This window comes from Oryza glaberrima, chromosome 6, assembly GCF_000147395.1.
Source record: "Oryza glaberrima chromosome 6, OglaRS2, whole genome shotgun sequence".
NCBI classification, from domain to species: domain Eukaryota; kingdom Viridiplantae; phylum Streptophyta; class Magnoliopsida; order Poales; family Poaceae; genus Oryza; species Oryza glaberrima.
The window spans coordinates 13,516,856-13,534,462 of record NC_068331.1 but is presented as its reverse complement, the minus strand read 5'-3'; the positions used below and the strand labels follow the sequence as shown (position 1 = coordinate 13,534,462).

At 40.6% G+C, this 17,607-nt stretch overlaps 1 protein-coding gene and 1 non-coding gene across 8 annotated transcripts; one reads left to right on the top strand and one right to left on the bottom strand.

The window, feature by feature from the left end:
- The first annotated feature begins 2,597 nt into the window (after nt 1-2,597).
- LOC127778173 (small nucleolar RNA R71) lies at nt 2,598-2,701 on the top strand. Its single transcript, XR_008018441.1, has one exon. It is a non-coding gene; the product is annotated as a small nucleolar RNA R71 (small nucleolar RNA).
- A 6,433-nt stretch (nt 2,702-9,134) lies between these two features.
- Nucleotides 9,135-15,544, bottom strand: LOC127777394 (U-box domain-containing protein 6-like). Of its 7 annotated transcripts, none has more exons than XM_052303976.1 (8): nt 15,221-15,544; nt 15,078-15,133; nt 14,886-14,964; nt 13,184-13,254; nt 12,329-12,514; nt 12,075-12,182; nt 10,467-11,626; nt 9,135-10,151 (listed from the first exon to the last, which is right to left on the bottom strand). In XM_052303976.1, exons 4-8 carry the CDS (start codon nt 13,238-13,240, stop codon nt 9,377-9,379), a joined length of 2,286 nt encoding a protein of 761 aa, XP_052159936.1. In that variant the 5' UTR covers nt 13,241-13,254; nt 14,886-14,964; nt 15,078-15,133; nt 15,221-15,544; the 3' UTR covers nt 9,135-9,376. The 7 variants fall into 7 exon arrangements, with proteins under 7 accessions (XP_052159936.1, XP_052159939.1, XP_052159934.1 ...); XM_052303979.1 differs by having other exon boundaries at nt 13,184-13,273; nt 14,886-14,945; XM_052303974.1 differs by having other exon boundaries at nt 14,886-14,945.
- Nucleotides 15,545-17,607: the final 2,063 nt, after the last annotated feature.

Sequence of the window (17,607 nt, the reverse complement as noted above, 5' to 3'; positions counted from 1 at the left end):
GCGGAACATTCGCATCCTCCATCGAAACATCAGTCGACGAACGTGTGCTTGACTCGTCTTGGTGACGGCTTGATCGAGAATTTGATCCCTTCTTGAGCAGACGGGTGATCCGTCTCTTCATGACTACAGACAGAGCAAGAATACAAGGCAAACTCGAGCGGGGGTTAAGTTAATACAAAAAATTATACCTATCGGTTAGTCTTGTACTAAGATAACTTGTATATGCAAGAAATTAAATCAAAATGCAAGAAATAAACTTGAGACCAACTTTGCAAAGCTTGAGAAGAATTTGAGAGCAAGAGGAAGTGAAAATGAGTTGAATGTGTGTTGAACCCCCCTCCACTGGCTACTTCACTTATATAGTGCATCCATAACGGTCACAACTGTGATGTGGGGCCCACTAGCCATTGCCACAAAAAAATTGGCAGGCGACTGTTGCCTGGTCGGTTCAGCCGAACCCCCTGGATTGGTGAACCCCTAGTGGGCCCAACCGGCCCCACATTTAGCCATTGGCTCCCAATAGCTAAATTGGTGGGAGCCACATTGAATTTAGCCGAAAATTTCATTTTATTTTTGCTTAGAAAATTCATTTTTGTAAATTTGTCTCAAATTTAATCCTGATGCAAAGTTTGAAATCTAAACATGCTTTAATGCAAAAAATCAAATTGATGGAAATAAATATGTGATACGTACCAATTTACCTATTGGTGAGGGCAACGTCGTTTTGGGTCCGACGAGCACGACCTGTTCCTCCATCATATTTACCTTGATGATGTGGCACCCGGCTCCGGAGGTGGAGGAGCGGATGTCATCTGTTTCTCCCGCCACACCTTCTTTGTTTTTGGTGCGGCTTGTGGCTTCTTGACTGGTTTCACAGGCTTTTTAGCCTGTGCATCTAGCTTTGCCGATACATTCCTTGGACGGGGCATGCTCACGACTGCTTCCTTTTCCAAGAAGTTCTTCAGTGAAAGCTATCAACCTATCCGTCTTTGGTGGCTTCACTTCGACCTCTTGTATGTTCTGTGGATTCGGCCGTACTTGATTCTCACCATAGAACACTGCTCTATCCTTGGTCAAAACTCGAACTTCTCTTCCTTCCCGTTGATGTGGAGCCGTATACTCCCAGCTCCCACGTCAATGTTGGCCTCTGTGGTGCTAAGGAATGGACGACCCAAAATGAGTGGCGTCTCCTTATCTGAGTCCATGTCTAACACCACAAAGTCTACTGGGATGAAGAAATCCTAGATCTTTACTAGCACATCTCCGGCGATTCCCGCTAGGTAGCGGAACAAAGAATCGGCCAGTTGGAGCCGCATCAGTGTTGGTGCCAACACCGTGAAGTTGCTTGTTGAAGACATCCTTGGGCGTGACGCTTACGCTTGCACCAAGGTCATAGAGGGCTTGGTCAAAGTGTTGTCTCCTGATTGAGCAAGTGATTGTGGGACACCCCGGATCTTTCTTCTTTTCCTGGAGCCAGTGGAGTATAGCATTGCTACACTCCTCCGTAAGCTTCACTACCTCCGTGGTTGGCAGTGGTCTCTTGTTATCCAGAATGTCCTTCAGGTAGCGAGCGTATGTAGGTACCTGCATTGCATCCAGGAGTGGTACGTTTATGTGGATCTTCTTAATGACTTTGACAAAATTAATTAACGAGCGAATTGCTCGTCGATGGATGGCTTTTGATATCTCTAAGGAAATGGCAGCAGATTTGTGTCGTATTATTCCTGCGGCACTACCTTCTCCTTCTAGGTTGCCTCCTCGGTCCCAGCGGTGTTAGTTGGAGCAGCTTCCTCGCTATTCCTCCTAGTTCATGCAGTGTTAGGATATGGCGGATCCCGAGTGGATTTTCCTCCCCTCGTGGTGATTGCTTTAGCATTTTCTACGGAGGGTTCAGGTTGCCCCGGAATCCTCCCATATTCATTTGTAGGAACTAGAGCAGCTAGTTGCACCAGCTGAGTTTCTAGCATCTTATTAAAACTCGGTTGGTTTTGGAAAGTAGAAGCAAAGCCATCTAGCTTGACATTTATATTTTCCAAGATGTTATCATTGGCAGCTAGCTTCTTGTTTAAAGCATCAGTGGTTTTAGCTTGAGCAAAGACAAGATCCTTCAAGGAAGGCTAATTATTAAAATTACCGTTATTGTTGTTGTTGCTGCCTCCTTAGTAGAATGGGCGGGGCTGGTTTCACCCATGACCTCCTTGTGGACGATATCCATTGTTCATGAACATTGCCTCCTCATGAGTCTCTGGACAGTCAGTCCCGGAATGACCCGTGTTCCCGTAGACCTCACACATGATGTGTGAGTCTAAGGTCTTGATGGTGCCTTGGGGCTTGTTCTTTTCCTGGTCGTCCAAGTGCTTCATTGGGAGGTCCAGTTTTGCGGCCAGTATTTCCGTCTCCTTGTCGGTATGCATGCCACATTAACGAGTCTAGAGTCGTTCTCGCTCCAGCCCATGTTTGAGACCATTTTCTCTATTAAATCGACGGCACATCTAACCGTCTTAGAGAAGAAAGCTCCTCCAGTAGCAACCGCTAGGTGGTCCCAGTACGAAGATGTTAACCCGTTGTAAAAGCTTTGTAGGATCAGCCAGTCGTCCTTCCCGTGATGACGACAGGCGGCGACGTAATCCTGCAGCCTTTCCCATGCTTCAAGAATGGACTCATCCCTTGTCTGCTGGAAGCTTGAGATTCTTCCGCGAATGGCATTGGTCTTGCCCATCAGGAAGAACTTCGAGAGGAACGCCGTAGAGCATTTGTTCCATGTGTCCACCGTTGCATGGTTGGCGTAAAACCATTGTTTCGCCTTCCCAAGGAGGGAAAACGGAAACAGTCAGAGCCTGATGGCATTTGGGCTGATGCCTTTCATCGTGTATGTGCTACAAATCTCAAGGAACTATTGCAGATGAGCACTAGCATCCTCATTTGGCTTGCCACAGAAGGGGCTAGCCTGCGCCATTGTAATGAGGCTGGTCTTCAAGTCGAAGTCACCGTCTCCCAAGTCGATGTGTGGCCCAATGGGCACATTGTTAGCAGAGGGAGCGGCGAACTCACGGGGGGTCTTCTCAGCCATATTCTTAAAGCTCGGGGACGCTGGGATGACTGGTTTGCTTGTTTGTCGACAAAGTTTTCTATGGAGGGACAACTTGCGAATTGACACCTAAAAAAAACTTATTGGTTGTCTTGGAAGTTTTTCGGCAAGTCGAAAACAGTCATACACTACCTTGTTTTCACAACAAAGTAAAAACAATCAAGGTTAGCCTGTAAAGGACAATGATTATTTAGAGGTAAATATAAAGTTATTAGCATGTAGTAATCTCTTAATCATTAACCTTCCCGAGCAATAGAGCCAAAATCGCTTGTTGATATTTCTTAATGACATTACTAGAAATATAATCCCCAGTAATAGCGCCGAAATATTCTTGGTATATTATGGTCACGTATATGATCTGCAAACGCACGGATATACCATTGGAACATTTCACCTGGAAGTATTCCAAGGTATCGTACTTATTTAATCCCAAGGGAAGATATGATAAGAGAGCACTATGCTAATAATTTATATGTTACTTGTATACATCAAAGTCTATATAGGGGTTAGTTAATTCAAAAGGGTATGTGACACGAAGAAAGAAGAACCAAGATACTCTCACTAAATATAATCTACACTAAGTGGAAAAAGAATAAGAAAAGAATTCATTCCTATACTTATGTTACACAGTCATCTTTAGTTTACACTTACTATTATACAACCATGTAGCCAATACCCCCCCCCCAACTACGCCCTCCTAATGTTTCAAGAGACCATCCCTAATTGCCGAGTTCCTTACGACAATCCGTCATGGCCATCCAACTGGAAATGAATACGGAGGAGTACCCATACCTGGAAAGTGTCTTAGGAATACCCCTATTAAGTTGTCACCATCAGCGGCCCACCTCTATTGTCCGCAGTATATAACCCAAATAATGGTATCTACTAATCTAAGCCTCATGCTTACATTATTAAATACTACTCTATGTCCTCTAGAATGACATAGAGCAATCATTTGAATGAACATTAAACCCCACACCAGTGCATATCTCTAGTAAGCTAGCTATATAATTATATTAAGACAAGTATAAAGTAAAGTCGGTACTCAGATAATATGGATGAAGTAAAATACTGAAGCTGAATAAAGAAGAATATTTCATTAATTCTATAAGTCTTACAAAAGAAGTAGAAGCTAAGCCATACCCGAAATCTCCTGAAGACTCGAGGACTAAGAGAACTATTCTAATTCTACTCCACCAGTACAAGAACACTAAGCTAAACTTCGGAGAGAGCTTGATCTTCTTCTTGGAGTGTGTGTTGGAGAGTGAATGAGCACCCCTTTATATAACCTCTCAGTGATGGTTATGGCAGTTGGAAATGCCAGAAACGCCCTCCAACCGTCATTGAGAGTACATCTGGAATGTCCACGTGGAAGGACAGGATGAGTGGCTACGGCTAGGGTTTGGCCGAACCTAGGCCAGCCCATCCAGCCTCCATTTTTGGCAGGTGCATCTTTTGTTGGGCTTTATTCTCCGTAATGTGGTGGTTGGGCCTATATTTAATGTTATTTTACTAGATTTGTAAGTCCATCCACCCATAAGTTTATCTCTTGATGGACAGTGATTGATTATTCAGTTATTTTCCATAGATTCTCCTCCAAATATGTAGCAATATCTGCAAACAAATAAAATCCAAGTACAAGTGAAGATAGAGTATTCTAAACAAAATATGCATTGCAGATATAGTTAGTTGTCCTTTATTCCGATTATATCGACGGTCGAAATTGGTCTATAATGACCGTCAACACCTACCCTCCTCAACGGTCAATAGGAGAACAGCAGGCTACAGTGCAAGCCAATTGTTGGTCACACTAGCTTGTGGTAAGTATAGAATGTCCCCTAAGGGGAACCCGAGAACCGATCCTTAATTGGCATCAATGCGACTATCAAAACAATGCATCCATGGTCTACCATTAAGACCAATGAACCATGGCCAAATGTCATGAGCTTGCAACTCATCAAGTAACCAAAGTATAAAGCAAGTTATTATTCCATTTGTGATATAGTGAGACTAAGCATGGCTAAGTGTAACCTATTTCTAGCTAGGTCAACTTGAGAGCCCTAGGCTAGTCAAGTTAACACCCGAATTATGAAGGAATAAGTAAACAATAAACACAACCACATAAAGTATACATAGGCAATCCCTATCCTTAAGTAATTAATGAAACAGTGAATTACATTAGCGGTACATCAACTTAGCAAGTAGGTGCAATGTTTTTAGTGCAACAACTGGAGAAGTGAGCATGCTAAGAACTTAAGAACTGATGTAACAATTTAATTATTTTGAACATGTTTTTTATTATACACATTAAGTTTTCAAGTACTTATTTTATGAATATGCATGCGTAGATTTGTAAAGTTGAACTTAGCAAATGAGCAAAATAGTACATCAAACAACAGAAGCAATACATGGAAGCATTTGTAATGGAATTTTCACAATTTCTGAAAAATTATGCAAGTCACATTGGACCAATTCAACCGATCGAGATGATCCACGGGAGACCGATGGCCAGGATTTGCCTACATAGATAAATGACCGGGATCAGCCGACACACGATCATGCGGGCTCATCGTACGATGGCGCACGGGGCGGCCACGGCAGACTGGTGCACTGAGGTGGCACCAACATGGCGCCACTGTGGTGCCGACATGGGCAACCAAGGGGAAGGGCCACACGGATGGCCCGGATGAGGTTAGCTTGCCGGACAGTCCGACTGGACAGTGGCGGCACGTGGCCCAATGGATGTTGGTGCAGCACCCATCTGGCTTGGCGATGAGCTCGGGAAGCGGCGCAAAGGAGTGGGATGGGATGGGGTCTTCACCGAACGACGAGGAGGACGTCACGTGGAGCTCGACACTGAGGTTCTGGTGGTGGTGGCCTTCAGCTAGCAGTGGTGATGGTCGTCTGGATGCGCTTGTTGAGGAAGGAGCAGTGGTCGAGTGTCTCCGGGACCTAGGGATTTTAGAGGAGGGGTTAGGGAGAGGAGTAGTGTGTTATAGATCGATGGCCAGAACCCGACGAGGCGAAGCGGGCTTATGAGGGATAGCAGCCAGGGAGGCACTTGGGTTGTCACCGACATCGAGGAACCGGCAACCGGAATTGCTCTCAACCTCAAGAAGACATGGGAGGGTTTTCCGTTTTCATTGTCTCGCGAAGCAAACTTGAGGCCTGGGATGCGGAGTGAGGCGACCTGGAGCGCATCCACCTCGTTTCTGCAAACGAGTGGGGGAGGAGGCAGGGGAGCAGTAGCAATGTGGTTAACGTCAGCCCAGACGCCTCGGTTGGAGATCAGGGTTGGATCCAACAAGTTGGCCCCATGTATCGGTGCACAAGGGCGGCAACGGTGTAGGGGGTAAGCCAGCCTCACTAAAAGAGGTATACTCCCTCCGTCCCAAAATAAGTACAGTTTTGCACTGTTCATATACAACGTTTGATCGTTCGTCTTATTTGAAATCTTTTGATGATTAATATTTTTATTGTTATTAGATGATAAAACATGAATAATACTTTATGTGTGAATAATTTTTATAAATTTTTCAAATAAGACGGACAGTCAAACGTTGGACATGGATCCCAACGGCTGCACTTATTTTGGGATGGATGTATTAATTGGAAGTTTTAGTCTACTTGGTAGAATAGACTGGTGATAGAATTGTTTGGTGGTATTATTTGATACCACTGCAATGTAGCACTATGGATGCAATTTTCTGTTTTAACATTTGAGTAAATTTGAAGCACAGCTGAGGGAAAAACAAATTATCATATAGTACTATTTGCTTGAGTAACACTGAGGGTATTGTTGGTGATATGCCCTAGAGGCAATCGTAGAGATGATTGTATCACATACTATGTTTACATATTTATCCGACATTGTTCCTTGAAATAGATAACTCATTATTGCTTAATGAATATGTGATTCTTTCATGAGACTTTTTATGTTGTATGTTGCTATTTCTAAAGGATCCCTTATCAAATATCATATGTGGAACAAATATGTTTAGATGATCAGCACATGTATTAATTGATGATCATGTCTCATGGATCATGGTACAGAGATACCATATTAATAATGTAGACACATGTTCGGGAACATGTTGTTGGATAGACCCAACATGAGACACTGTAAGAGCCATATGTGTTGTGTCATCAGTGATCTCATTTAATGTTGGTATTGAATCATTAGACCTGAGATTATCATGGTTCCCAACATGTGTAGTAGCTTACTTAGGGACTGCTAATCGCTACTCCATAATTGGGTAGTTATAAAAATAGTTTTTGGGTATGCTATAAAACATGTTGTGAGATATGAATAATAAAGATAGGATTTGCCCCTCATATGGAGAGATATATCTGGGCCCCTCGATGTTATTGATTATGGAAGTGCATGGCCATGCCAAAGGTGATTGAGGAGTCAATCATAAGCTATATAATCTATCACAAGTTCGAGTGAATGATTGAACTATTAGAGGATGTCCCATATCTAGCCTTGAGCTTAATCGATATCGTGAGGCAAAGGGGTTCATATAAGTTTACACTAGAAGTTCAACCGATATGATCTTTATGTATGCTCGCTAGGGACCGCTGTTGACACGTGGACCGAAAAGGAGTTTTCGGGTTGTAGCCGAGTGTATATGAACCTACAGGGTCGCACGTTTAAAGGGCTAGAATAAAGAGATTGGATGGATGGAGAGCCAATATGTACTCAATCGGATAGGGATCCGAGTAGGACTCCTATGAGCCTCGAAGCCCCCAGTCGTGGATCCTATATATTCGTGAGGGGGTGTGACTGGCGGAATTAACACACCACGTGAAATCCTAGCCGTGACTCCCCTCTCCGAGCAAACCCTAGCTGCGCGCGGGTGCTAGCACATCTGCCCGTGGTGTTCCTTCCCTGGACATGTGGATACCGGTAGAGGCGCCGCTGCTTTGCGGTGCTGATTGGCATGAAAGCACGGCGAGGAGAACGCATGAAGAGGAGAAGGTCGAGCCGGTGCGATCGACTACTTCCTCTACATCGATGCGCACTAAATCGCAAGGGTTCCTTCACCTTCTTAGTGTATCCCAACGGGTATGACCAATCATTTGTGTAACATCCTGAAAATGAAAAATGATCTACTACAGCACAAAACAGGTAATTATGCAATTTTAAAAGTACTGAGCAAAATGCTCTAAGAAGAAATATGTGTATCGATCTAGGACAAGCACTAAGCACTCTGATTTCAGGAGTTACTCTTTAAACATAAATCAGAATGGCGATGTCAAAAGTTGGTGGCTTTTGTCAGAAGCGACAGGTTGATCTCTAGGATTTTTTTTTTATTTTTGCTACAAGTTCACAAGGAATACTAAAAAACATTTTACAGCATGTGATGTGTATAACAGAAGTAGATTATTTTACATTTACAGCATTGCACGGTTGCAGGTATACAGGATCTGAGTCATGCCCGTTCTGCTGCGAGAGTCTGATATACCCGGAGAGTTTTGGGTACTCAGCTTCATCAACAGCTTGCGGCTTGCCCGCCCCTCACACTGAGTCTCTTGATGGAGCCTTTAATTTTTACTGTACCTTAGGATGATTAGGGCTGTGTTCCGGAAACGAGATGGTTTATTAATGTATAATTGATTAAATATTAGCTAAAAATAACTTAAAAATGGATTAATATGATTTTTTTAAAAACAACTTTCGTTTCTGACAACATGGTGGTGAATGTTATTAGCTTCTTTTTTTCTTTTTTTTTTTGTAAAAAACACACGTTCAGTAGTTTGAATTCAGCCTAAGGCCATCCATTGTATTGGATCCAATGAATTTGAATTTGTTGTACTACGCCTGGTAGTATGAGTAATGAATAATTTGATAGGCATAAGTTGGAAATAAAGTATACGGTAACCGAATACTATTCATATTTAAACTAAGACTATTCATCCTTTTAAATACACACACGCACACACACACATAACAAAGACGCCATATTATCAAAGGTGTTGCATCCTTCAGACTGACATGTGCTGCCTGCCCCTTCAGATTTTCAACTGTATATGCAACAGCAGAGAATAAAATGCAACTTTCGACATAAAACCTGTTCACCGTATGTCTTTATCTAAAACAACCTAGTAAAGAAAAGCAAAAGTACTGCAAATACAAACTCTAGAAGAAACACTAGTACATGGGGTTGAAAAAACATCCCATCAAGCATTTCATCTGGACACTACTATCTGCTACAAACTGTACACCAGCTGGTTGGGCAGTGTTTGAAAATGTACAAAGCTCCAACCAAAATCAAACTCGACTCATCAGACGAGGGTCAGCGATCGAGGTTTCGAGAAAATGCTGAGCTTTCTTGAGATATACCGAGCTGATTTTGATATTGGTTGTTTGCAGATCGTGCCAATGGGCGAATTCTCTGCTGCACCATTGACAGCCACCTCACTTGAACATGAATTGCCAAACTGGTCGCTTTGTCTAGAGTCCCTGAGAAGTTGAAGCAACTTGATTGAAGAAGCCTTTGCAACCTCAGTTCCATTGACCGACAAATCGACCAGCGCAGGGATGACGCCTTCCTTCATGACAAGAACACAATCGTCGATGCTGCGAGAGCATAAGGCAAGAAGGATACCTGACGCATGCTCGCGTTCCACGGAGCTTCCTGTGTCCAGATAATCTGAAATAGAACTGAGGCATTGATCAGTTCTGATAATGAGATCCGCAGCTTGTTTCCCTTCACTTAAATTTAGTAGAATCTTTAGGCAACACTCAGGCGATTTCCCTTGACTGAGAATTGGAGATAGCTTTGAGATTATTCCAGAAGAAATTAGGAAAGATTGTACATCATTTTTGAATGAAAGCTCGCAGATGATCTTCAAAACTAGTTCTAGGCACAGGGAGTCTGCACTATCCCAAGCTAGAAACACAGATGGAGCAACAACAGATGCCATGAGACGAGATTTCCGACAACTTGGTTGCTGCAGCAGTTCATGGAGTATCTCCAATGCTTCAGTTTTTAACTCTGAATCAAGAAATGAAGCAAAGAGACGCACTGCATCTTCACTAATGGATGGAATTCGGGTCCTGTATGAAAAGGAAATCAGCCGTTACAAAAGTTTATTGGAGAAAAAACAAAACAAATTGCCATAATCTGAACCCTTTGTTTTTAAAAAGTAGCACAAAACAATCTTCGTTTTTGGAGGATAAATATAGGGCACTCAGTTTTATTTATGGATTTTTATTGAAAAAGGTAGAAACAGGAAATATCTTATATTTGTCAACAGTAAAATCTGCACAAGGAGATTTTTAGATAATTAATGAATTAAAACCAGAGCTCTACATCCAACAAGGTTGTACACAGCCAAACACAAGGAGAATATATTATACAAGAATGCTCACCTGCTATTACGTAGAAAAGCAAGAAAAAACTGAATGCCAGTTCTTTGAGCTTCCATTGTGCATTTTCCATTATCGTTCTTAAGAAACTCAAGAAATGCTTCTAAAAAACCATTGGAAATCATAGAACGCCAAATTTGATATTCACGATTCAGAACACTTTTGAAATCTCTCTCAGCCTTCACTTGAAGTTCCATTGGAAGCTCGGACAGCTCGTAAAAGAAATTCAGAAACATCTCCTTGTTGAAGCTGCTGAAGGACAAATACAACTGGTAATAAGCATTTGAAAAAAACTGAGTAGAATTAGTCCTTGACTCTTCTGTTTCCCGCATTGGAGATGATACATAACTAGCACCAGATAATGCAACAGATGAACTGCTATGATCAGACATGTAATCTCTCTTTGTTCCAGCAACTAGAGGTGCTGAGATATTGTGTAGACTTGAAACAGAGTAACTATGAAATTGTTCAGGTAAAGAAGTGAATTCAAGCTCATTATCTTTGCACCAGTTGCAGATCACAGCCTTCATACAAGTATTTGGAGTAATCGTGAAATTTTCTAACTTTAACTGTGTCCTAGGACAAATATCATATCCCTCACTGAACCATTTCTCAATGTTCTCTCTCTCATAGGTTTGTCCAGATGCTATTATCACAGGATCGTACATCAGCTTCATAGATAGTGGGCAGCAGAACTCTGGAGGAGTAGAAAATCGTGACAAATTATTCTGCTCTTCACATCTTCCAGTCCAAGAGTTTGTAGGTGAAAAGCATTTCTGTGGAGCATCGGTACCACTAGCAATTAGGTTTGTACTCGAAGTAACGTTTGCAACATCCACACCTTCATTCTTTGCACTACCCTCAGGCTTCATAGTCTTTCCATATTTCCTAACTAGATATTGAAAAAATTTGAGTATTCCTTCCTTTTTGGGATCATTACCATTGATCTTGTCCAGTAGTTTCTTGATTGCTCGTCTTTCAATTAAGATAGCCTTTGGTGACGTCAAATTTAACTTTGACGCTGCAAACAAGAAAGTCTGGAGTTCATGTTCTTGGGTTGCATCAGACTGCCGAAGCATCTCCAAAATGGCTTTGCCAGCCTCATCTTCTTCTGGGTCAACAATGAATTTCACATCCCCAAGATCATCATGAACATCAGCCATCTAAGACAAATAGTCAAGTATAAACATGTTAATGTGACAATCTGTGCGATATTTAGATAATGGAAGAACTCATTAAATTGCATCGAGATGATACAATTGTCCTGAGAATTGATGTGTGTGTTTATACTCACACATCTGCCATGTAATCTAAAAAATCTTTTGGAGAAACAACAAAAAACATAGATCATGTTTCTGGATACAGTACTGTCTAAACCTCCAGATAAATGTTTGTGAATAATATCCTGAAATTGTTAGGTTTTGTTGATGCCCCAGAAATAACAGACGCAAGTACTGTCCAAGGAGAGCTTCATCTCTATTACAGACGCAAGTTTGATGTTGTTTGTGTCATCACTAGCTTCAAACTTTTAACACAGCAAACCATGTGGTTAATGCTGTGCAATGTAGAAAAAGTTTGCCTGTTATTATCAGTTCAATTAAGTAAACTAACCTGATTAGCTAATGATGACGGGACCATATTCTGAACCAGGAACAAGCTTCGCCTCAGCGCATCTCTTATCCTTTCGCACCGCATTGCAGTTGCCTCCCCTGTAATAGCCTGAGATGTGCAAATTTGGTATCAGAAAGCAATTGTTCAGAAACCAGGGAAAACAATCTCAAATAAAACAATAAGATAAAAACAAAGGAGTCATTATAGTTTCCTGAACATAATGACTCATTTATCAATATTAAAGAACAACATACCAAGTAAAGACTACTGCACTCAATGCAGTTCTGGATTATGAGTTTTCCTTTGTCAACTATGTTGTATAGGTTGCATAGTTCCTCTATACCCGCTTTACATCCTGGTTGAGCAGTTTCGATTGAGGGAAGAATAGAAGAGACTTTATCTAACATCATTGTCAATTCACTGCACATTGAGCTGTGAACCTAAGACAGAAAGACAAAAGAATAATTGCATTAACTGTAATAAAATGTTGAAGAATATATAATGGGGAGATAATCACTACTGAAAACTATCTATGAAGTAAATGATAATATTTATATGAAACATCAAATAATGATCTTATTGAAATACTGCAGTTTTAACTCTGCCTCTCAACAGGTACAAAGGAATCACATCATATCATAGATAAGCATGCAAGAAAAAATGTTTGTATCAAAGATATGTTCTTTATGCCACACAAAGATATGATCTTTATGAGGAAATTATTGTGCATCTATCTTGAATCAGACAAAGAAAACACTCCCAAATTTGAACTGGATATGTGACCAATTGAGGTAGTCTCAAATTCTTTGCCATGGAGTCACAATTTTACACAGCATTTACCATCTATAGTGATGTGTAGTCTAAGATTTGTGTGCATGTTACACAATTAATGATATTTACTCAGGGATAAAACCTTAAAGAACTCAAATTTCATACCCATAGATCTTTCTGGTACTAAGAAAGCAACGTAAAACTATTTCCAACCAATCAAATAATGCAAATGATAAAGCAATATCATAAGAACCTATATTCCAAACAAAACATGGACGGCAACAGGTAACAAGAAACATTACTAAAAGATGAAAGTTTCAGCGGTCCAATATCCATACCTTTGGATTAGAATTACGCCGGGATATTCCAATCACTCCATCATTATTATTCTCCATCGACTAACAGTAATCTGTGATAAAAGTATCAAACTGCCCAATAAGAGTCAACATACAGTATAACAATATCAGCAGAAAATACCAAAATGATCATAGCTACAAAATACTATCAATTGGATGGCAATCGAGAACCTTGGGGGCTTGTGCTATAGGATCATATTAAAGCAAGATGCAAATAAAGGAACATTGTCAAAACAGGCAGAAAGGTTACGCCACATCAAGCTAAGCAGTGAATTGAACTTTATCTGAACTTTTCTTAACTTATTGTAGATATCCTTTTTGTATTTGTACGTGAGTATGCAAATAAAAAAAAGCAAGTCTCAGCTTTTTCGTCTTTTTATTTGCAATTAGGATTTTTTTTATGTTAGTACAGCAGGAAGAAAAAAACCAAATTGATATTTGAAGTAGTACAGTTTATCATACGTACTCCTGGTGGTGACTATCTAGGTCCAACACACATTGTCCAATGCAGTTCAAGGTAATGTACTCAAATTCTAAGCCGAACATGTACAGCAGGGTCAAATCTTAGACTAAAGACTATTAATAACACAGGAGATCAGTGCAAATTGAAGAGTGATTCTGATTTCAACATCAGATCCAACTATAGGTGAAAGTTGATTAATTGGTCTGAATGCTGATTTGTTTTTCAAAAATCTTTCTTGACAGTTGGAAGTTTTCAGATTAACCTAGCAGATAATAACACTAAACTTTCTTACTATATTTATTTTTTAAAAACAATTCTACCATTCCACAAAAAAATTGTATTTCAGAAGACATATAAGCTTCTATGGTCTATTGGAGTCTCTAAATATAATTGACATGAATAAGATATTTACAGAAGATCTACAATGTTCCAAGAGAAATATGCATATTATGTTAAGGAACTGTTGGGTTAAAAAAAAATTTCTTAACATAAAAAGATTATGCGGGGATAAAAATAATATATTTTTAAGCACCTGTAACAACTCAGTGCCAATTGGTTGGTGCCAATCAAATAATTTCTCTCTAATACATGCTTCACAATCTTGGTATTCTATATTTACTGGAAAAGAAATCATTCAAGTGAACCAAAAAAAATTGCAAACGTAACTAAATTCTTCCAAAAGCAAATAATTATCACTTGCCACTATGTATCTAGATTGTAGACGATCAATCGTAGTCAGTAGGAGTGTAGGACCACCTTTTTTTTTTGTTTTGAAAGGTCAATTATACTGTACCCTTTTCTTTAGTGGGAATATGCTGTACCATATGATGGAATTTCCAACCTAAAGGATAACAGAGAGCTCATACACGAAAAAGAAGGGAAGCGGTACGAAAGTAAATATTTTTTAAACAGATAAAATTAACAGAGCATTAATCCTAAGCAAGCAGATAAGTACATAAAGGGAAAAGGTAAAGGAGAAAAAGTATAGTGGCCTAGAGAACAAGAGATTCGGAAGAGAGAGATTTGAACTCAAAAAGTAAAAAGGCTTTATTTTTGAAATTTCGTTCTCTACATCTATATGCAGAGAAATAAGCAACTCAGAATACTGCTGAGGAAGAGCTGAGAAGATAGGCACCCACAAGCGAACTCCAGCGGATAATCAACAAAAGAATTTAGCAAAACAAAGCTCAGCAGAAGGTGAAACTTGAGGAAGAAACTGACCTCTTTTGGATTTGCCCCTCTTCCTTTCTTGTCCCAGAGAGCAAAAGTGATTATAATCTGCTGGATACACAAAGATAGCCTAAAAAAACAGTGATTCATGCGCAAAAAAAAAATAATTTAACATGTAGAAACTGACTCTTTTTTTTAAAAAAAATTAAAAATAAAAAGGGATGTAACAGAACAAAAGAGTACCAGTAAACTGCTTCTGTCCTGAGTTTCTGGAGCAGATGAAGAAACCTTAAACTGCCCTAATTAAGCAGAGGAAACATTCAATAGATGCTGAGAAAAAAGAAAGAAAAAAGTAAAGAAGAAACAAGACAGGTTGGAACCCTCACCCCGCGGGACAGATAGAAATAATCTTGGCTGGATTCTTGGCTGACCCAGACTAGTTCTCTCGTTCACAAGATTGGGTTCTTCCCCCCTAAAATTGTTGGACTTAGCTGCTGCAGCCTGCAGCTAGCTAGCTACCGCGGGATCGATTCGGCGGGACTGCCTGCTACATCACGGCGACGGCTGCCGCTCAAGTGGGAGGAGGAGAAGCAAGACGCCGGCAAGGGGTAGGATCGAGGAGGGAGAGAGGACGAATCACGAGGACTTCTCCTTCCTGCGCCGGTGAGACGTGAGAGTGAGTGGGGAGTTAATGGTACGGACTACGGAGAGAGACGAGGAGTCCTAGAAGAGAACGGAAATGCTTAGAGTTGTTACAGTAGCAAACTATTAGCCAACTACGACTATATTTTAATGAGATAAAAAAGGAGAGAGCAATAGATCAGTCGCCCTATCGGGGCCGGGGAAATCGGGCGCTGACATCATGGCGCTGACATCATGATGTCAGCATCCGATTTACGTGCAAAATTGTTTTAAAATGATTTCTCTTAAAATACTTATCTAAATTATGATCCGATTACACCATTAAATTCGTTACAATTAAATCTTCAAAACAAGACCACTCATGGATATATTCCGACGAAAAAAAATTAGCTTATTATTAAATTATTTTTAAATATTACACGATGTTCCACCAGGTATATCGGGATTGTTTCACTAAGTAGTGCGAAAATGTTTCACTCGTTTAAATCGGGTGCTGTTTCACTTTATATATATAAAAGCAATTTTTCAGCAAATAGCGAAATAATGTTTCAGTTCACTACAACTTTAGATCTATACATAGTTAAACATTGTATGTACACTAGGTGAAACATTTTTCGGTGGAACAAAAAATAAACCAAATTCCCTTAATAGGGAGTTTCCAAAATATATGAGTTTTTTTTCCAATGGAATGTTTCGTTCACTGTAACATTAAATCTATATATAGTGAAACATTATGAGTGTACTAGGTGAAATATTTTTGGTGAAACAAAAAATAAACCAAATTCCCTTAATAGAGAATTTTCAAAATATATGGGTTTTTTTGTTGCAAAAGAGTATTTTAATTCACTGCAACATTGGATTTATAAATAGTGAAATATTGTAAGTAGACTAGGTGAAATATTTTTTTTAGAAAAAAGGGAGAAAGAAGTGGGTGGGTCCAGCAGTACAAGCGTGGGGAGGGACGCGCGGGGGGAGCGTCCGATCCAGCTCCTCCCGCGTCGGGCGCTCGGTACCGAGCATTCTCGGATAAAAAATAAGAGAGAAGAGCAGCGGGCTATAAATCTGTAGCCAGCTGCAGCACGGACTCCTAGACACAATGTGTGTATGATAGGTGGGATCATATACTAATAGTATAGTAAGCAATTATTGTATGAATTGGCTATTAGATTGGCTATAGATGAATTGAAACTAGTAGTGTGCTATATATATCTTTGTAGACAGACGGGTTAAGGCCCTAGAGCCTTAAGTCTTCCGTCTAAGAAGATGTATTTTCACAAGCGGATGGCCATCATATCCCTCACCCACAACCATGCAAGTGGCTATTTAGGAACGAAAATTCGGCTGGCCGCATAGTGAAATAGGCCTTTTGACAGTGGAAATCGTTTTTCTAATAGCGTGCCTGCAATGATTCATTTTCTTCTTATTCGAAGCAAACCATGTGTATTTTACCTAGCTAAAAATATAATCACCTAATATGTTTCTATGCACCCGCTGGCCGGCAGACATTAATTCTTTGCGATTGATCAGCATTCAGCAACGAACCCACTATACTGATCTTATATAATTATAATGGGAAAATTGTAATGGCCAAATGGCTGGATAGAATGACATAACGTCGCTGGCTCGCAGCATCCAAATACAATATTGCAAATGTATTGACGATTGGTGTCAGTCAACGAGCGGTGACGGTGGCAGTGGCAGGGCAGCCGGCCGGCGTGACACGTTCGTAACGCGAGAGGCGGCGACCGGCCGGCCGCGGTCGCCGTGGAGGACGCCATTTGACCGACCGACCTCCCTCTCGCCGGCTAGTTTAATTAGCTATCGATATCAAAGACATGCCCCGTCAAAAGAAAGAAAGATACTGCTGCTACTAGTGAAGCTTGTAGTAGTATTTCTCCTTTTTTTTTTACAAATTGATCCTTATAGAAAACTTATTTCAAAACTAGTCCCTACCAAAAACTATATCCAGAAATAAGCCGTCGGCTCAGCGCCAATGTCTTTGGCGCTGAGGTTGTTCCTATCAGCAACGGAACTGGCGCTGACATCATGTCAGCGTGGCGGGCGAGCCGCGACGTGGCGCGGTCTCAGAGCCAATATATCTGGCGCTGACCAAATGTACACACTAATTAAA

Excerpts from the sequence above, each read along its gene's own strand:
- LOC127777394 (XM_052303976.1), bottom strand. The coding sequence starts at position 13,240 with ATGGAGAATAATAATGATGGAGTGATTGGAATATCCCGGCGTAATTCT. Across the intron at positions 12,515-13,183 it reads GGCGTAATTCTAATCCAAAG|GTTCACAGCTCAATGTGCAG; the intron begins GTATGGATATTG and ends TTTCTGTCTTAG. Across the intron at positions 12,183-12,328 it reads AGTGCAGTAGTCTTTACTTG|GCTATTACAGGGGAGGCAAC; the intron begins GTATGTTGTTCT and ends TGCACATCTCAG.